Source organism: Acanthaster planci, linkage group LG17 (assembly GCF_054643075.1).
Source record: "Acanthaster planci isolate LZ-2023a linkage group LG17, COTS_SCS, whole genome shotgun sequence".
Taxonomy (NCBI): domain Eukaryota; kingdom Metazoa; phylum Echinodermata; class Asteroidea; order Valvatida; family Acanthasteridae; genus Acanthaster; species Acanthaster planci.
In genome coordinates, this window is record NC_141793.1 from 8,591,038 (window position 1) to 8,613,277 (window position 22,240).

At 39.3% G+C, this 22,240-nt stretch overlaps 1 protein-coding gene across 6 annotated transcripts in view; it reads right to left on the minus strand.

Moving 5' to 3' along the window:
- LOC110984223 (rho GTPase-activating protein 12-like) overlaps positions 1 to 22,240 on the minus strand; it is a 53,381-nt gene that overhangs the window by 15,294 nt on the left and 15,847 nt on the right. For 3 of the 6 annotated variants that reach the window (XM_087147761.1, XM_087147759.1, XM_087147760.1), the window contains exons 4-10: positions 18,016 to 18,111; positions 14,853 to 14,933; positions 9,929 to 9,982; positions 9,508 to 9,648; positions 6,661 to 6,840; positions 6,196 to 6,294; positions 4,628 to 4,726 (exon numbers count right to left, since the gene is read on the minus strand). In XM_087147761.1, the coding sequence (XP_087003887.1) occupies positions 4,628 to 4,726; positions 6,196 to 6,294; positions 6,661 to 6,840; positions 9,508 to 9,648; positions 9,929 to 9,982; positions 14,853 to 14,933; positions 18,016 to 18,111 (750 nt within the window). The remainder of the gene's footprint in view (positions 1 to 4,627; positions 4,727 to 6,195; positions 6,295 to 6,660; positions 6,841 to 9,507; positions 9,649 to 9,928; positions 9,983 to 14,852; positions 14,934 to 18,015; positions 18,112 to 22,240) is intronic. The other 3 variants (XM_022244174.2, XM_022244176.2, XM_022244177.2) reach the window with 3 other exon arrangements.

Genomic DNA, 22,240 nt, shown 5'->3' on the forward strand with positions numbered 1-22,240 from the left:
ATCCAGCTTTTGATTTGTGAGCTCCTATCTAGTGCTGCAGTCGAACTGCCAAACCGAACCAAAAATCATCAAACATGGCACTTTCGAACCAAACCAAACTGGTCGGTTTAGATGTTTGGCTTTAATATGGCATGACATTGATAGCGTACGGAATGCACGCACGAAAACACAATGAAAAATGGATAATGAGTTGTGCTGAATCAGTGCCGCTCCAGCCCTTGGCACATGTGCTATTAACCCTAACAGTCCCAAATCCTCCCATTTCAATACAATTTTACATACACCCTTGGGTGTTAGGGTTAATTAACTGCACACGTAAATACATGTATAGTTAACTTACCATGGCCCTGCATCACGCTATGGTTGTAAAAAGCATGTGGTGAGAATTCACTAATAATCAACCAAGAACATGCAACGTACAGCATTTCCGCTGCACAACAATTCTAAATTCTCACTACATCCAACAGTGCTTATGTACACTCAGATTTAGCATTACGTTTGCCAATCTCCGATAGCCACGCTGTCAGGTTCCATATTAGACCAATGATGTCATAAATGGCCATGCAAAACGAATTTCGATTGGATGCTGATTACAATCGGACTTGTACTCAATCAAAGGCAACTCCAGAAGGAAAACTGATTTTGCCAGGCGGGCCGAGCCGGTGTAGTGCGTAACAAGATTTGCTTCACGCGGTGGCCCAACTTGCCTTCCGTTGATCGCGTATGTTTGAAGCATGATCAAAGTAATAGTGTGAATACGTTGTAATACGTTGTTCGCAAATCTCAAATAATAAATGCCATTATCCGTTTGAAAAAGACTGATAGAAAATTGCCCCTTTGGACACATGGGACAGAATGCTGACTTGATACCAAGGTTCTTCTTCTAATACATCAAAAGCCATGGTTTGGCAGCTGACTCTGTTTCTTGAAAATAACCAACACACAATTCGTTTGAAATCTTATTTGATCTTGTATCCTGTAAACTCCTATTTGAGCAAGCTGTTTTTTCTGTTTTCACATATCCTACGTCCGATCGTTTTGTTGAGTCAAGCGTGGTCCAAACACAACCGCTTTTGGTTGGCAAAACATGGTCTGAAACTGTCACACCTCCAACGGTAGCTTTCTATGGAATTTTAACTCCTAAACAAACTTTGGCGAAACAGTTCAGAAAAAAAAACATGTTCCCATTGAGGTTGCTCATGGATAGGGATGGAGAGGAGATTCCTTGCATGTATTAACGTAGTTTACACATGGAAGTACTATACACGGCATGGTTGTAGCGTGCTCTTGGATGTCTCAATGCGCATTGTATATACAGGTACGTACACATGTCTGAACCCGAACCGAACCAAAGTTCGACAAAAAATTTCTAAACTGTGTTTGAACCGAAGTCGAACCTTGACAGCTACTTGCAGCTCTATCTGTCAGTGTTTTTCAGGTTCAATTTCAAAGATACTTTGCACAGAACTTTGCGAAACACAGAAAATGTTTGCTTGGCAAGCATTAGCAGCCAAAATGTCAACGCCTGTGATAGGGCTGTGCTGAATATTCCACTAAATGAATATTCAACCCATTATTGAATATTCAAATCTTTTTTTTGAAAATTGAATATTGGCCATTTCCCCTAATGGTTTATTTTGAGATTGTTCCTGGTTTGCAAAGGGAAACTTAGCCCACTCTGATGTTGATTTAGTCTTGTGTGTTCCTATATGTCTTACACATACACGTAGAGTACATATACATACATCCTCCTTTAACTATACTTATATGTTTGTAAGATTCTCAGAACAACAAGTGACAGGTCTTACATCCGTGTTTTCTGTTATCTAAGTATGAGCTTCAACATCTGGAAATGTACATGTACATTACTATTCTCTTATCATTGGTTAAGCCACATTACAGACAAATATTGGCACATAAACATGTTACGAAAAATATGTAAGTTGGCTTGGTTAATACAATGGTGGGTGGAACTGATTATTTTCTAACGTTTAGAAACTAGCGACTGATTCCATTGATATGCCACAAAGATTCAAGCAAGCTAAGTCTGCAAAATGAACTCTGCTTTGCGTTAAATGGTTTGAATGTAAGTCTCACTGAATTAAAGCCAGCAGGTTTGGGAACATTTTGCAAACATGGGTTAAATTCTAATTTAACAGTGTACCAGTGTTTTATGCTCAATGATGGGTTTTGGAGGATTCAGGAGGATTTCAAGCAAAACTGCGAAGGGAATTACATGTAGGTGTAAGAACCCTTCCTCTGTGTTAATTCTTAATCAGTCAGTAAGACATGCTAATAATGCTCTCTGAATGGAATGCACACAAGAGGATATAAAAGCTGATTAGCAAAGATCCACATGGAGCAAGCTAGAGAGTGCATCAGATGATGGCAGGCCACTCATCTGCTTGTCAGAGGATTACATTCCTGATTGCAACACTATAAATGTACTCCCATGTCTCATAGAGGAAGGACACAGGACGAGTTTGAACTGCCCGGGCTATAACATCTGGCCAATTACCGCTTTCTGGCATGCCTGGTATGTCCATGGCCAAAGCGCAGCAAGGTCTTGCTACACTGCCGCAATTTTTCGCTGGTAATCTGCATCCTTAAACCTTTGTGTGCTGAGGTATAGGAAATTCAATATTCATGCATTTGTTGGTACTTGGCATGATCTCATAACAACATTACCCTGTGTGCCCTGAATGTACATGTGCAGTCATTAGCCTTAATGAATGCTTTCTTCTGGAGTTGTTTTCGGGATAAATAGCCCCATTGTTTACAAGATTTTGTGTTTTGTTTGAATCAAGACAAACAAACAAACAACAGTTCAGTTCTCTTAGTGGTTGTTCAGCCACTCATTATTTGGTATCAATGTTAGATAGAATTTATCTTGACACTGATAAAGCCCAAAACTCTGTTATTGTTGCTACAGATTTTTCCAAAGCATTCGACCGAGTGGATCATAACATTGTTGAATCCTGATAAATGTCATGCGATGACTGTTTGTTTTCAAAGGAATTCTACCTTTGGTTCAGACTTTAAAATTGGTACCTCAGTCTTGGATCAGGTGAACTGTATGAAAATACTTGGCATCCACATTCAAAATAATCTCTGATGGGATACTCAAGTGATTACTATGTGCAACGCTTTTAATCGCAGGTTGTATTTTTTACGTCAACTCCAACAGTGTGGTTTACCTACTGAAAACCTTGTGACTGTTTACAAGCAATACGTTCGACCCACTCTTGAATATGCATGTCCAGTTTGGCATTCTGGGTTGACTAGGGATCAAAAAGAGCTGCTCGAGAAGTTTCAAAAAAGAGCATTCCGCACAATCTTATCGGTTGATGTTATTAGTAAAACTTCATACGACTTCATGTGCGACACACTGCAACTTCCCTATCTTGAAGAAAGACGTGAGCAGATATGTTTGAATTTGGTAAAAATCTCCTTTGTTCTGAGAAACATGCCAGTTTGCTCCCCCCGATAAGGTCAAATAACCTCCAAAACACAAACCCTTCGTCCATCCCTAGATGTCGTACAAACAGGTACAAAAACAAAGCCATCCCACTTATTGAATGCGAATTGTTAATAGTTTTTTAAACTCCAGTTTTAACTTTGATTGTTGGAATTTTTTGTTTTTGAATCTGCAAATTTTGGGTTTTGTTTGTAATTGTGTAGTATTAGTCTGTTTGTTTTTATCTAAGCTTTTTTGTTATTCAATTTCTTAATTCTATGTGATTTGTACTTAATTTTTCCTTCTTCTTACATCTCTTTTTAATACCCTGATTGTAAACTTACCCTGAATTTAGCCCCTTGGGCTGCGATGGGAAAGTTCGATAAACCAGAATAAATAAATTTAAAAAAATTAATAAATATATTACTGCATTGTACAAAAGTGTATTTTAGATTTCATGATTCCTCCCTGTGATGAAATAGCACATTTTGTTCCTTATGTACTGAGCTTTCCAGTGGTGGTCAACGCTTTGTTGACCAGTCTTAGCCAAATTCATACCAAGTCTTTGAACACTGATGTATTGGAAAAAGAAGAATAAAATTCCAAACTTTGCATGGATAATGGAACAATGTATCAAAATAAAAAAGTGTATTCAGGATGGCAAAAGTTGGTCTAATATCAGGGATTTTTCTCTCTCTATTTCCTGGACACAGCAATAATTTGTATTTAATTGCAAGCAAAAAACTACAAGAAGTATCGCTAAGATATTACTGGCCCCACTTGTCCGTCTAAGATGTAGACAGTAATTGGGCATTTTTGGAATGTTTTCTATCATTCGTCTGACTCGGCCGCTCATAATTAATGGGGACACACTCAAAAGTCCCCACAATTTGGTGCAAATTTTTGTAAGGACCGGTTCATACTGCAGGCAGACAAAAACATGAAGTGAATTTTTCCCTAACCTGAAATTTGTTGGACTTCTGAAGCACAAGCATTTGATCTGATGTCACAATTTCACAGTCGCGTACTCTTTCACATCCAGGGCAGGCATAACTGGCCTTACTTAAATCTTTCCTACATATTAGCTCTGGCCAGGAAATGAGTGAAGACAGAGCACCGTATACTCTCCTTACACCAAATCCATAATACCGCTATGTTGATGTGACTTACCAGTGATCGCACTGCACCATTGATCGCTGCATACCACAGATGTGTTTCTTCCTCCGTGTCAGCCATCAGCCAGTATTCTTTATCCAGTGATGTCTTTAACTATTGGAGAGATCGTAACACAGTGAACGGTGAATTCGAATGCACTCACAGCATACCACTTTTGATGCAGGAATCAGGACTGTGGAAGCTGCCTCTAGCTCTTTAGGTATCTGGGAACAAAGTCACATTTGTGAGTCAAGCTCCAAAGTTCAAATGAGAAACAATTCAGCGATGTAAAATGTAGCAATGAGTTATTAATAATGACTGAATGCAAACACTAAAAAAACATTACTTGGGGGAAGTAACAAGCACAAGGAAATGAAGCCAAAAAATGAAGTTACTATATATGGGCAGTAACAGGCTTCAAGCTGAAGCTTCAGGGGGTCAAGGCCACTTGACCTTGAAGGCTCTCAAAAACCAAAGGGTACCAAGGCCAACCGAAAGGGCTTCAAGGCCACTTTGGAACTTTTACTTATTGGTGACTTTAACCAACTTTCCTTCAATTTCAACATGGTGTTTAACTTTCAACCTGCAGTTTTCATTGTTTCTGTTCACATGCTGAGCAGTGGCACTACGTTAATTGTAAAAAGTAAAAATAAATAATACTGTATTAACTTTCAATTGACCGTTTGGTGTTGTGTCTTATTACTTTTCATGATGCCATAAAGCCAACACTGTCTGTTTTCGAAAATCAATGTAATTACTCACAAATAATGTAATTCAAGCAAGTTGGTCACTGGGTCACAAACATTTATCCAATAGCAGCCTGCTGTCGTGCCCGCATGAATACCAGTAAAATAGCGACAAAACAAAATAGACTGGGTTGTACTCCAATCTGTTATCCCCCAAAATTAGTGACTCGGTCTTAATATGCGCTATGTACAGAATCCAATTGGTGCAGAAAGTGTAATTCTGTGCTGCGACCTGTAACCAGTCTATGTATAAAAGTAGTTCGGTGCCATGTTTTTAGTATCACACAACTACCATGCTGTCTACAGGGCAATGCAAAACCAGTCTCTGAAAAAAATAGTACTCAGTGCAGCCGGCTGTTGACAGAAACGCTTGTGCTAAACAGCAACTTGAAAGTTGAATACAACTTTAAAATGGGCCTACAGATCATTGAAGAGGGGCACATCGGCCAAGTGGCCAAAAGGTGCATGCTGTTTTTAAAGGGCATCACGGCAAATCACTGGTGCATCACAACAGTGGCCGCTGGTGGCCACTGTAAAGATCGAAGTCTGTCAGGTTAGAAAATTCACTTGATATTCCTTTTACGACATTACGGAAGAGGTAAGGGAGTACGGGGGAGGGGGGTCATTTCTCCACATTTCCTCTAAGATACCGGTACCTACAAACCTGCATGCAAAAATGACCCAATTCCAAGTGCAGTTGACATAAAATATTATAATGTGCATCCCGTAACAGATCAGATATTCAAAGCGATTCTATTTCTTTTCACTGACTCCATAGTTCCTTAGTCGGTCTCATACAACAGCATGCTGCCATGCATGTTCTATGCAGCAACCTACCTCTATGTAGCTCTTCTTGAGGTACTTGGATTGCTTCTCACTGTGCAACACTACCTGTGATCCCCAGAGTTCCAGCAGCATGACTGGGGTGCCAGATTTCTGAAGAAGGGGTAGGGGGAAAAGAAGGGATGCACGTGTCTTGAAATCAAACGATATGAAATGCCAAGCATTCCGATGGGACCAGGCGCGTTGGAGTGGTGACGATGGAGGGGTTTCAACTCTCAGCTTGATATAAATAGCAGGAATGGGCTCAGAGCATTTGTGACTCTGTGCCTAGAAATAGTGAGTACTTAACTGAACTCTCATTAGAGGGGCATTCATGTGTATTAAAAAAAAAAAAACCAAGAACAAAACAATTCATCATCAATGCCCTGTCATAGCACCCGATGGAACAGAGACCTTTTTTTTGATTACAAAAATTGAGGCGCTACGTGTGTTGTAGGCAATTTCATTCAGTTTCCCCACCTTGTGGTCCTTAAAGAACGCCAGTCGGGAACCAGTGACAGCAGTGTAGACCTGCTGCCATTTGACTTTGCGGGTGGCCTCACCAGGCCGAGCACGCTGCAGGTAACCCTCCTTCTCGCTGCTGGCTGTCTCTGGGTGGATGTCTCCCACCTCAATCTCTGAATGACGCCGGTGAACATTCTTTGCATGAAGCAAAAATAAACATGGGATGATTTCCACTGTTGGTCTCAGGTGTCTCAGCAGATTCTCACGGCCGAACATTATGAAGTTGTTTGGATAAATCACATGTGAATCTTGAGGCAAATACATTTTTTTCTAGCATGGGATCCATTATCTACTAATTAGTATGTGAATGTGCACGCTGTGATTTTCTGCACAATTTTTGTTACAACAAAACATATAAGCTGCGTATTAGTGAACAAAACAAACAAACAAACAGACAGAGAAAGAAGGTTTGGAAAGACAATCTTAATTGTGTGTAATTGGTTACATGGCCTACTGTTGCCATCTACTGCTCTTGGTAGTTAGTGCTATTTTTCTGTGATAAGTTACAAAGCATGCTTGGAGAAAAAACAGGCAGGAGAAATTGGACAAAACCAACACCAGTTCACTCTATGGTACCTCAGGTCTCATCACCTCCTTAAAAAGTCAATCCACCAGTAGTTCATAGGATTTGTACACTTTTAAACATCTATTTTAATACCATTTTTAAAATGAAAAAAAAATGTCACAGCCAGTAACTGTACACAGGATCATCTTCATTACATCCAAATAATACCCCTCATCATTCAAGAGAACAAGCTCAGTGTACAAGTTATGGATCTCTTCATGCTTTTGAAACACAAGCAAACAGTCATTCTGATATGAAAGTCTAGCTTTCTAAATTTTTCAAACTTACACAAAGTTTTAGTCCTTTGAAAAAAAAGTCCATGCCGAAAGTTGAATACATGCAAATCACAATGTCAAATATGGACGTTTTGAGTTTGAAGAGTGGGTGAAGATGATGCTGTGTGATAGCAGTGATGCAAATGTGTTGATGCCTACAGCATCACCTACTTTTGCTGTTTACAATGTCTGTAACTACGCATGTGTACACCCGTATTACCATTCATGCATTTGGACAACAAACACGGATCCAAAATAACCTCAAATGCCAGATCTTTGAGAAATTCATAATCATTTAAATGTAGACGACTTGCCTCCGGAAAGCGAATATTTGTGCCAAATGCCAAATTGATTTAACTGACCATAATAAGGAAAGAGTGATTTACATAAGAAAATGAGGAGGGCTTTCGGCAAAAACACATCTTAAAAAAAAATGAACAAGAAAGAGAAAAAAAAAAATGAAGCGAAGCAAAATTTGTGAAAAAAGTTTCTCGGACACTAAAAAAAAAGGGCTACCTCAAAAGCCCTGAATTGTAACAACCTGTGGTTTCTAAATTTCTATGATTTAATGTCAAATCAGAATGTACGGTAATTGTTCTAGAACTAAACTGCCAATGATAAACCAGTGGAATAATTTGGTGTAGAGGGATACCACATGCACAACCCAAGCACTCCAACTCTGTGTAAATCAACATACAAGTTTGCACTGTATGCATGTGACCAAACGGGGGAAAAGTCTACTATATGTACATATCAATTCAAGCAATTTCTTGCTACACGATCAAGACTGAACAAAAAAAAAAAGAGATAAAACTGCTTTGAACATTTTTATTTCAACTTTTTACATGTTAGTTCAGACTGAATGTAAAAAAGATGGACAAAATCTGGTGATGGGTATTTACATGTGATATAAATGACAACAAAATTCATTTTTTCCAATGGTTTCTTCTAACTTAACAGTTAAATGAATGAAAAGAAACAAAAAAAAAGAACAAATGTGTGAGAACGGGCCAAAGTGTATTGACTTGAAACTTCATGTCCTCATCAATGATGAACTTAAGAATGTCAGTTCCAACACAGAACTCCTTTTTTTCCTACCTGTAATTTTTTCCCTTCACATCAGGAAATGTAACACTATTCCAAAATACATGCAGCCTAAACATTCTGAGACCACTATACAAGGTTGTTTCCATCTCCCCAGAGCAAAGGTCAAACCTTTTTATATTTTGAGTCCAATATTTTGAGCTCGCTATGCTTGAGTGAACTTACAAGAGGCTGCACAGTATTCACGGAATGCCACATGTACAATGTACATTTGTACACATTTAAATGGTTTTAAAAAGACCTTTTCACCACCCTTGATTTCATGTCAAAATGAATACGTAAATAACCCATTACCTGTCAATAAAGCCACCAACTACAGTTATGCATGCAATGAATTCCCTTCCTGCAACCAGTGACACATCAACAAATATGCAGTGACTCATGAATGTGTACATTTGATTAATCCACCATCTTGCCCCAGTGATCCTGATCCTAAGTCTACACAAGGAGTGTTTCTACGTCCACAACAAGTTTCATAAGATTGAACATGGGACGGCATAATCTTCCCCCCCCCCCAACTTTCAAGTTGCTCCATTTTGTGAGACTGGGTCACATGTATTCTACATTTATTCATTCTGCATTCTGCTAGGGAAGTGGGCATATTTTAGACCCTGCGTTTCCACAGAAAATATCTGAGTGTCTCTGTAATATACAACTTCTCTCAACCACGAGCTGAGCATGAGCAATGAATGCAGCTGACGGATGATTGCAGATGAGGGGTAGATGGATCTGACACGAGACAAACTGAAGTACACAACCAAGACAGGACAGGGGGTGCTCCACACAGACATGACAATGCCAACACCACAGGCCAGCCCCATGAAACAAGAATGCCAGGGAGAAATAGCGGGCACAAACCATCAAAAAGCGACTTTCAGAGGGCAGGAAAACAGACTGGGTTTTGGAGAAGCGTTCACTCGTGCCCCGAACTTTGGATCTCCATCGAACTTCCATCTCACTGCTCTCCTCCGATTTCCTACGCCGGATTGACTGAGGTTCCTACAGAAATGTGGCAGTAACTTAGGTATTAGAGAACAGAACGGTGGACAAGAGACAAACATGTAGATGGTGAAGAAAACAAATTGGACTGTGAACATTTTACCAAATATTCAAATCGGTTAGACATGAAATGATATTAGGCACCTTGTTATAAACTAAATTTAATTGTCCAAACTGCTGAAAAGACTGAACAAAAGAAAACAAAAAGTTTGCTGGAGCTCAACTACAGCAGGCAAGCATGCTAAACAGCAAAGGCTACGTTGACTCTTGTCTCACTGACCATCAGAAAGTTTATGTCTGCAGCTCGGCTTAACTTTGAATCCCAACCTGTGAACTAAATCAAACCATGTGGAAACTGAAAGCATTTGGCCTGTGCTTGATATACCTACAACTTCACAAACAAACAAACACTGGCCAGTTGTATTTAACCTGATTCCATGTACATGTACCTTTGTGCTGTGCAACTTTTGATGTACAAGTACATGTAAGATGCCCTCTACAAAGGGTTCCAAGAAAAAAGTTCTCACTAAAATGCACTGTGGTACACGTTTGGCACGATTCAGTTTATTTTGTGTGAAATACAATACAACAAGATAGTCAGCAATGCTCATGTCTGACATCACAAAACTAATTCTGAAAAGTCCCTTCATAAAGAGTAAATGACTCATCAGTACTTCCAGTCTTGGCATTATGGTAGTAATGCACTCACTGACCAATCGTGAGTTTCTAAAAATCACTTCAAACGATCTGTACATATCATACTATGTTATTCGTTCTGTTGAAGTAATGATGGGTTAAAGTGCCTTGTGAAATCAACTCTTAGCATCAGTCATCTACAATGAAGACTAAATTCAAAGGAAGAAAGTACATGTACATAGCATCAACAGATGTGTGCACAATAACTGCACGTACATGTACATGTATGTACATGTAATTGTACACACTGTCACCTAGCGGTATGCTCACATGTAGGTCTAAAGTTGGAACTTTCCATGAGGTGGAGGTTATATTTTGTGACAACAGGTCACATTTGTGGATGGGTACAAAGGGTCCCTCCAAATAACCGAACTGGTATTTATGTCGGTTGCAATTCTTCCAGCTGTCCCGGAGCACTTGGAAGTTTCATTGTTCATGTATCTTGCATGATATTTTGAAGATATCTTGTAGAAAAACTTCAAAATGCTCCTCAACATTCCAACCAACATAACCAACCAACATAACATATAACATTCCGCTGGCACACATGTGCAAGGATCGTATAGTGCCGAAAGCGCAAGATGGATAACTCTGTCCAAAGGATGTAATTACCATGGGCGCCATTTGAGCAAGCGATACGCCTGCTCAGTTTACGGTAATGCTTGGGCGCAGGCTCACCAGGTGCACGTGCCTGCTGCGGCGCCTGGGCCTTTGCATTAATGTGCATTGCGCAGGCGTATTGCTTGCTCAAATGGCACCCATGGTAATTACACCTTATGCGATTATAACTTTTTACGTGTATTCACGGTGAAGTTCGCCATCTTGCGCCGCTATGCGGCGTTATACGATCTTTGCACATGTGCCCCGTCGCGACAAAAGGAATATAAAGTCACATTCCGCTCTTTCCTATTTTGATGGTTCAGAGTCAAGTATTGAAGTGGCGGTCAATTTTGGGGAAAGAGTAACCCGTCTCCTTTTAATTCCAAATTTTTCGCAGGATCCTGTATTAAAATTTGTTATTTTTTCAGCCATTTTGACGATAGCATTATTCGTACCTGGTCAGAAATGTTGAAACAATGCCAGAAACAAAGATCAAAGCTGCAAGAGTAATGCACATTGTCATGTTACACTTTTACCCTAATTGGTTCACGTACATGCCACCGGCAAGCTCTTTTTCTGATGAAACTAAAAATACATGTACCAACATCTCAATTTTTGAAAATTCTGACTTTTAGCTCCTTTTGTGGTGACAGGTCACATACTGTATACATTCACATCCATGTACATGTATCTCCTTATGTTTGTTGGGGTTCACCCAGTACAGTGGTCTCCTCACACAATACATTCATGTATGATACATATATACCGGTAGATGTACGCTGCATTAAAAGTGGGATCTGCGAACTCCCACTAAAAAGACAAGATGTTTAACATTGGAAAAGTGTATAAAATATGCCTTGTCAGACAAAATCCCATCTCTTTTAGATGTACCTTAATTTTTTTTTAATCATTCTGGTTGTTTATCGTCAGAGTCACAACTAAATCAAAATCAGCCAGTGGCTTTGAAGTCATTGGTGCATACATGCAAGTACCAGTAACTGCTACTTGCATATATTGCATTGCACACTGTACAGCAACCAGTGTTGTTCTAACTTCCTCCCTACCCTCACAGAAAAGTTCCCCACCCTGAGTTATAGCCATATACATGTACAGGTATTCGAACATCACCGACAATGGATGAGAGGATCCTGGGAAACTCTCAAGAGTCGAAATCTGGTTTTTCTTGTGCTTGGCAGTGTGGTAGAACTTTCAAACCCAGTCAGGAAATATTGGTCCCCATGCATGTACGGTATATGCAATTCACAATTCAGTGCACACCTCACGTTGGAGAGGCAATTTATCATATCTATAAACCTTACGGTAAAATGGCTGACACGAACAAACTATCCTTTCTCCACAATCACTTCGCCAATTTTACAACTTTTGGAAGTGCATGATTCAAACTGGAACCTTTCCTGTAAGAGAAACATGATGAAAAGGATGAACAGTTTTTCCATTTCTGTAAAACTAAACTGGTAATTATTACATGTTTGAAACGTGATCATACACAAAATCATACCACGGTGAGTAGGGCAGCAACATAAAATGTTTGCAGCTGCAATAATACTAAGTCAGCCAAATACATCATCACCGAGCACATGCATGCCTGGACATTCCACATGCATACGGTTACATGTCTGGATGTAAGACAAGGCTCAATACACCTACATGTGATCTATAGCTGGCATACTTACCCTTCAGCAAAAACAATATATATCCATACATGTCTAGAGTGTATGCACATATTTGTACGTGTGACCACTCATAGCAAATCCATACACTATACAACACAGTACAACAGGATGAAATAAAACTCGTTTGACCTTTCAGTGACCACACTGCTCTATGTACATTTGTTTCCTATTTCCTAAATGAGACAAATTCAAGTGGACTTTTTCAACTAGAAATAAGACAAAATAGTAATGCACTTGATCTGGTGTACACGTGTTTTAGAAAGGGTAACACGTCTCTACAGTGCTTGTATGGCGCGGTTATGTTTAGACATTGGGAGGATTGACATTCACGTACCAATTGGTATTCATGTTCTGTTTTTGGAAGTTACTGTACTTGTCATTTCAGCATTCATAATGTACAGTAAGCAAGAGCACCTTACATGTACATGTATGTTGCTATTTAACAAAGGGAATAGCTTTTGAGCAGCACACTGGTATTTTTGACATATTGAAGCAGCAGCCTGGTGAAATATAGGAGTCTTTGATGAAGTGTGTGGTCAGAGAAACTACATGTACCTCTACAGAATGTCTGTACTGGTACAAAGGTTACAGGAGTTATGTACCTTTTGCTGTGGAAACTGTACAAGTGCTTCCAGGATAGCAGATTGATCATGATGAAATGACAGACACTTGTGCCAGATGCAAATGCAGAGACTACTGTACGGCTTTGTACACATTCCAACGAAAATTAGTGGAAATCCATGCTACATGTACACATTACAGACCAGTACACAGATTCATTGTGTCCCATGCATAGTGCTTCTTTTGAGTGGGCCACTCAATAAATTAGGGTCCATCTTTTGTGTGTGTCCCTATCACATCTGACTCATGGTGGACTACATGTACACGTATGTCACAATTTTATCACAGTAAAACAATATTGTCTGCAAAAATAAAACATAAAAGGAATATCAACTAAACTTTGAAATTTTTTTTAGAAATACCAGGTTATTGGCAACACCGTACTGGAAATGTTTTTGCCAACCCAAGTTTTCAAAAATAATATTTTGCTTTGTTTCTCCAAATCCTCACTGATTTCTATCAACTGAGCAAAACTAACCTGTGCCCTTTTCTGCAATATGTATGCAAGGTGTCAAAACCTTGGACTGAATCTCAATCATGCCTCACAAGGATTCCAAATCGACCATGGATCAGGCAAAATAATATTTCACTAGTGCCATTAGCTAATGCCCATGGTCCAGCTTTTGCTAACAATTGCATGGACCTAGCGACTGTCCAGAACGAATTTTCCAGAGATTCGACCTCCAGTGCAGCCTTGTATGCAGTGTATGTACAAATGGACATGTCTACATGTGCTTTGGTTTAAGCCAGCAGAGTGTTCTGGTAACGTGCATACAAAACCTTAGCAGCTGTTTTTGCATGTGGTTTGCAATGCTAAACATTATTTGTTTTTGTTTATTTATTTTGTCGGCGCACTAATAAAATTCAAGCTTGTTTACAAGGTTCATCGGAACCTTACAGTTGAAATAACGAGAATTGTTGTCCAACTTGGGAGTTTCAAATGTAAAAAATCCCAAACCCATCCCCACAGCATGTTGTGTTAAGGTTTCACATTGCTCACAGTCTGGTGTGGATGTTGTGTGTGGACACAGTGATTGATTTTCAAGGAAATGAGAATTATTTGCAGACATTTTTATCAAATTATGCAAGAAATGAAACAAACAATCTGTCTGTTTCGACTAGGTGTCGGTAAAAAGCTATTTTATTCTGAGCCCTGTGCATTTATATTTAGAGTATTTGGGAGTTCTTGATGATTCACAATTTAGATGATTTCTATCACTGTATCTGCGACACCACTGGGAAAACCTGCCGATGAAAAATATTAATATCGCCAGCACATCTGACGTACACGTATGCTGTTCAGAACACATTCTTTAATTTCCAAGCATGATCATGCAAGGCAAAATGACCTGCCAGACAAATCAAAAATAGTCTGAAGGCAGTTTCAGTGATATTTATTTCCATGTCAAAATACACAGGTTAGGTGCAGCAAGGACACCAAAATGTCACACTTTTGGACCCTGAATTTTTAGAGTGACTTGAGTGGTAATGAACTGGCATCTACATGTAATATTCCAATAGAGTCCACAGGGTCAGAAGTGTGCTTTGCACCAGTATGTGTACCATACATTGATACAGACCACTATGACTTACAGTGGGTAGACTCCAGCCCGTTTCCTCACGGTCACCGCTGTAGTAATATGTCTCTCCGTGCTCGTTTTGGGATTTGTACCACTGCAAGATAAACCATTGATCAAAAACTAAATTTAACAGACTTGAATGCAGTGATTGGTAACTATGTACATGTGTTACAAAAATGTGCAGCGTTATGATCCCTGCATGGTTGGAATTTAAGACTTTTCATCCAAAGAAAATGCAATAGTCTATGATGGTTGCCATGTAATTCTCAGGAAATTTACATGGTACTGTATCAATTTTACCTTTAATACTACTTGTACTAAAACTATCACGATTTCTTGTTTGACATCAATGAATATCTTTCTGCTGTCTTCCAGCAGTTTTGTGTACATGTACATTTACAGTACACTGTACATGTACATGTATGAGTAATGTTCACAGATACTTTACACTGATACTGAAACTAGATTCATCAACCATTGTCTATTTACACTGTGCATAAACTTAATGGGGAGTAACCTTGCCACACTGAGTCTGATACATGTACGTCACAAAAAGTAACACAAACCCATATTGTACAAGTTGTAAGTACATGTACCACAGCACTGTACAGTGCGACCAAAACAGTCGCATTTGCACCTGAACAATGATATGCAACAACACGTTTCATTCTTATTGCCAATGGTGACCATGATTTGTGCCCGTTGGTCGCCACCTTGTTCGTCGTATTTCAAAACCGATTGCTGTCCAGTTTTTTTCTACGTGGACTGAGCGATGTGTCTCTATGATAACACATTTTTTGCCTGCCTACGCATGTTATTGGGCCTTGAACAATGACGATTTTACACTGTTTTCAATGGGGCTTGAATAAGAGGACACAGCATGAGCCCACGTCAAACTGAAACGTAGCTTGCATGTAGGTACATACATGCATGTGCGGGTACCAGGTACCTGAGTCGACTGGTTTGTGGTCCCATGCTGTATAGAGCGTGCATGGGGACCAAGAACTGAGATGTTTTGTCAGGTTTTGTACACGTATACTTGTGTATATTGAAAATGTGTGTACAGTATGTACAAACATGGACCTGGCACCTAACTTTTTATTTAGGAGCCAGTACATGTACGTGGCTCCTCGTTTTAATTGTCTCCGCACAGCACTGATGTGCATGTACCACTACACGTACATGTGTACATGTCTACAATGCAATGAATTACTTGTTCACTGTACATGTGCATGTACATGTGCACCCGTTACATGTAATGGGTCTGTACATGGAAACAAGAGTGGTACGACTCAGTTTTGGCACGACAGCAGTTTCACTGGCAAAGAAATGTATGTTACACATTTAGAATTACATATTGGTAGATCAAAGGGGAGCCAATAGGAACCATGCCCTAGCCCAGCTGCCCAGATGCAATATTTTATTTATGGAATATAACTAAAGACAGATTTTAGGCTATATGTACTTCACTTGCCTTCCTTCCAAATGAGTATAAAACCCCCCAAATTTTGCCTCAACCCCCACACAGACCATTAAGGTTTACACTGATAAATTTCCATGTTTTGCCCCCTCCTCCCCAAAACCATCCGGTTCTGAGACAACCCTTGGGGGCAGTTTGTGAATTTTACCGGGACATTGAATTCATCTGTAAGTCTTCACTAATACCATACCAGTAAACACAGAGTGGTATGTTCCATTAGTTAAGATCAAACAAATACATGGTAATTGGTATACTTACATTTGTGTACATGTAAGTGTAGTCAACTGTCATTACAAGAAGTTAATGGGACAACTAAATAATTTTGTTGTTTTGGAACCCTTTAAAAGAACTGGAAAAATAGAGAAAAGTACTTCAAGAGACTGAGACCATTACACCGGTATGTTTTATAAAAGTGTTCTATGTCATCAAATGTACAAATCACTGACTATACGCAAAGACACACTCACCTCACGCATCATACCGTATTCATGCAACCCTAAACCTTTCATAATACAATATGGCATCTTACCTACACTTATTAGAGGTAAATGCACTGATTAGGACAAAAATTACAATATTCAAAAACCGTACCTACCCACTTTCTATTTATATTATGGATTTAGTAAATGTGTACCTTAGGGTCATGGACATTACATGTACCGGTACATGTGGTAGGCTATCAGTTTTAGCCAAAAAGTCCTCTAAAAATGTATATATGTACACGCCATTATCTTGAAAAGCACCAATTACATGTTAATGAGTATGTATGTTTTCGGTCTCACTGAATAACAAAATTGACCAAACATAGTTATGATCTTTTGATGATTTTTGTAATAATGAGAATGATTCATATCAAGGGGGAAAAAATAAAAAACATAAAAATAACTTCACTGAAGTAAAATTCATGGAAATTCCACTGCTACATACATTTAAGGAATGAACCAGACACTGATAATGTGCATGCGCATGTACCTGTACAGTGTGAAGGATTTCCCCATTTCCATGAATTTGCTTGGTGGCAGGAAACAGGTTTATGTCTGTGATTTAGTAAACACGTGTACACGGAGCACTCTCACACTTTGCCAGTGTTATATTTTTATCCAATATTGTACAGAAACTGACATCCTGATGAGTTTTCAGTATGGCTTTTGCTGAATGTTGCATTTACTAACCAGCAGCAAGTTGGGAAACCATCATTTCCTAATTTTGGTTTTGAAATGTTTGGTAAAATTCTCAAGATATTGGGTACTAGCAGGCAATAACTTTGACTCATCTTAAATGTTCAGCTTAAAAAACTGCTTTCACAACTTAACTTGGTGTACTGAGACATACTCAGGCTTACCTCATGTGTACGTGTAAGCAAACCATCAAATTCTGAACAATTCTGTACATTCTCTTCTTGACAAATTCCTCATGTGAATTATAACTTGTCTGGCTAACTTGATTTTGCCTGCATTATTTCATCCTCTCAACCTGGAGCAGGCCCCCATAGCACAGAAAAGCATAGTGCAACTTACCAGTATATGTATATATCTCCCTTTCCCAAAGCAACTCACATTCACAGCACACGTTCATGGACAGCCATGATTGTCTATTGAATAACTACTATGAGTCTTATGTGTACTACAGATCTACATATACGCTAAGTCCAGATCTCTTAAACTAAAACTTGTCTTTATTCCGGGACAAGGATTACCTTTTCTTTGAACTGGTCATTGATGAAGACATCTCCACCACTTGGGGTCTTCTCCTCTCTCCAGCCTGGGGGAAGGGACTGTAATGAAGCTTCATTCTAGGAATTCAATAACATGAGGAAATGTATTACAGTCTCAAGCGCATGGACACGTGGGGCTTCAATAATCATTTCCTGTCTGGCAATCATGAAATAAAATAAATTACTTAACCGTAATTGATGTACGTTAGACAGTTTCTCTATTCAAAAATGTACAACATGACCCTGTATTAACATTTGATAATGCTCACAGCAATTTGATAATCCCTGCTTCTTAAAAACGTGCTAGCACCTGGATACGAGATAGTTTAATTCATTCTTATTGGGCATGAGTCTGTGTGTGCCGCGGCACGCAGATCTTGCCATGCGGGTGCCAAGTTCCTTACACAAGGAATATACCATAAAATGGATGGGGGCGTTCGGGAAAATGGAAGTAAAATTCTTGAACAAAATCCTTGGAAATTTATTGTGTTTGTATTTTTACTCTCTGACTAAAACGGTACTTATTAATGGGAATAAACTGGCTGGTCTTAAACTAACATTTAAGACTGGCTTAGGAGAATGAATGCTGATAATGCCCTTACCTGCAGCTCAGACATTAGTCGCGTTCATTCTCCTGAGCTGGTCTTAAATGCACGTTTCAGACCAGCCAAGCACATATTTATTCCCTTATTAATTTCAACTACATATTAAGGTTTTATTTTTGACAGGAAAGTACTATATCAGAACTTCCGGTAACATCTGAAACAATACAAGAATACAGTCAGTTAAGCAAGGAAAATTCATTCTTTGAACACCATACATGTACATATCGGTACGTGTACACTTCAACACCTAGCAAATCAAGATCTAGGTACACCTGGACATAAAGTGTCCCATTTGATCTCAAACAGATACCGGTAGGCTTATGAACACATGCTTTGGACTAGCAAGGTAAAACAAGCAGTAAATATACATGTAAATGTATTTTAAAAACTTGTAATGAAAACGTTTACATGTACATGTATGGCATGTGTGAGGCCTTGCAGATCACTACACAACCCCTTCACAGTGCAATACTGTCACTGTTTCCTTATGGAGCTCTTAAGAAAGAGAGACCTGTGTCCATGTATGGTACATTTACAGCACATGTACCAGTAGACGCATACACCAGATTCTAATTGAAAAAATTCTTACCGGCATGGCAGTGAGTCCACAATCCAATTTAGTGAAATGTTATCTTATTACCGGTCATGCTTGATGAAAAGACTCATGTACATGTACATGCATTTTGCAAGTTGGAAGTAAAAAACCCTTGGCAGCACTGGTACTTCCCATTATGCTATATAGGGTCTATTTTTGCACTTGAAAGTGCAAGCAAGACTAATATACTACACTGTGGCAACATAAATCACTCTTGGTTCTGCCAAATCTTGTGTAATGCCTATATATCCGTGAGAAAAGAACTAGGGTGCTTGGGAAGTCCAAACAAAGTGATTTATGGGAACTCTACTGGATGTCATAATATTAGAATATGCACTAAACTTGGCATGTTGGAAAGAATCTCAAATATTCATCGGAAAAAAAATACAGTTGTGCTAGACGTGATACTAGTGTGCCTCAAGACTACATGTACATGTACACGTACATTTGCCCCCAGCTGGTATTGCATGGAGGAGACACTTTTGCATGTCAGGCATGTGTGAACCGAGTTGTTGGGACAATAAAACAAAATGTCCCAATCACAAAATTTCTCCTCGTAATCATCTTTGTGACTACCGTGTATCATTCAGCACATGTGTAGTCCCACACCTACGGTGCAAACATTTGTGTACGGTACATGCAGATCTGTCTCTGTGGTTGGACCTATATCAATATACATGGACTGTACATGCACGTGCAATTATGCTGAATTTAAAACTTACTACACTGTATGCCGGTATTTACAGCTATTGCGTACATGTACAGTACATGTGCATCTGTCTTTATCCAGGATTTGTAAAACTGGCCATGCAAGTGAAAATATACTAAACCTTATTATGACAAGAGTGCATGTAGGATGTACATTAACCCAGGTTGACTCCCTTGACAACCATGATTTGTAGAGACATCATTGCACTGATCATCCAGTCCCATCCCAACCCACATGCTGTCCTATACCTGTACAGCTGTACCACGAAACACAGTCTGCAGACAGTATATATTCAATGTTGGTGTTATCATTACAGAGTAAAAGGAAACAGAAATTGATATCAAACTTAGGCCCTGACTGTGACACAGGTTGTTCAGTAGTTCACAGAAACCTCCTGAGGAAAAACACGGGCACAACTGCACAACATATATTGTGCCTCTCATGTACCAGTATGTATGTACCGGTAGACTATACAGTACATGTAAATGTGCCAGTTACAGAGCGACGGTTGACTGCCCGCCTACCCACAGTGCACATGTTCTCAATGTACCCTAACTCTGGCATAGAGTATGGTGTAGTCCACTTGGACTTCTGACTCCTTTTCAGTGTGCATTGCTTCATTCTTAATGCACTCATATTCTTTTCACAATGGTTTTCCCAACCCCTGTAGCCATGCAGCTGTCAACATGGTGCTTATGTGGGGTTTGGAACCTTTTTTGTTCTCAAACGAGCATGTAGGCAGCTCCTTCCACTGCATAGCCCAAAATGTTTATGGCTTGTTTTTCAAGTGGCTGGGCATTCTGCAATTACTCCAAAACAGGAGTGGGTTCTTGATATTTCATAGGAGCAGTATATGTGATGTCTGTACCATTCACTACCAAGTTTGCAAAAGCCCTGACTTCAGTGAAACCAATATGCTCAACGATCAACACATTTATTTTCTGGCTAATAGTACTTGTTCATCATTCCTATTTTCCACTCTAAGCAGCAACAAGAGAGGTGTGTTTTAATGAGTGTGCAGGTCTGCATGTATTTGTTGCAGTGGCTGTTGCACTATCAATTTGCATGAATGGTCTTTGCATATGCGTAGGCACGTGCTCAGTCCCAGTAGAAGAACTTCGACCAGTCTATCTTTTTTTTTTTGACGGAGAGGGTACACTCCAACTCTAGGTGGATTGGGACTGATCGTTGCAATAGAAAAACGAGATGAACGCTGTGTCTAAACACTGAGGTGTTTCGGGAAACTCTTTTGGTTTGATGAAAAATGAAGTTGGAACGGACGGGAATCGAACAGCTGTCGTTAAGTCCGCAGCTCAAAATTTAACACTCACAGTATATGCAGGGCCCAATCATACATGTGCTTCAGAAGATACAGTGCATTTACCGGAACAGAACAGGCCAGAATCAAATTCCGCTCTGGGGGACCACTACCCTCCTTACTACAGCAGTGCATTACAATACACACTCACATGCTTTCCCTGTAATGTGTTTGGCATTTTGTTAGATTCCCGCAAAATAGCAGGGCTCCTTTACACGCTTTACATCTCCAAAGTATATGGCTTTTACTGCTACGACTGTTACCCCTACGGGTGGTGTTGCCAGCATCAGCAGCCTAAGGCACTTTTTTTTCATTCTCGGCGCATGGTGTTTATGAAAAATATAACAAGCCCAATGTTTGGACAATGGATGCAAATATTTACTCCATTTTTTGATGAGCAATTTCACACTTAGCCGTTGGAATTGACTTTTTGTGATGTTTAATAAATTAAATTTTTTTCCATTGTAACTTTCGGTCTGATGAAGTCATCAGTCTAAATTTTTGCACAAATGTTACAGGCATAAAGGTGATTACAGTACCAATTTTCAAGGCATTCCAGCAAACTTTGCCACAGACATCTGTTCCAAATAGATTTTTGAAAGTTTTTTAATCTTTTGATAGAGGGCGCTCGAGTGTTGCATGATGTCACCAGTAAATGTTCCGAGGAAAACTATTGTGTTGAAGACTAACACCATTGGAAGTAGGTTCATCACGATTATCCATTTCAAATTATAAAGCAGTTCCGTTTTGGACCGGAAGTAAGGGTCAAGCAATTTTACCTACACGAGAAGAAATGATGACCAACGACCACTCTCTTACAAGGTGCAAAATAGAAGCTGCTGGAAGTCACTGTTGATTTTATGAGGATGTTTGAACATTTTGTATTTTAAGTGCTTGTAGTTTGACACCTGATGACATCATCATGATGTCATTTTTCTAGTACATTGTTGCTAACTAAGGATTTGCTTTGTGTACCTTTG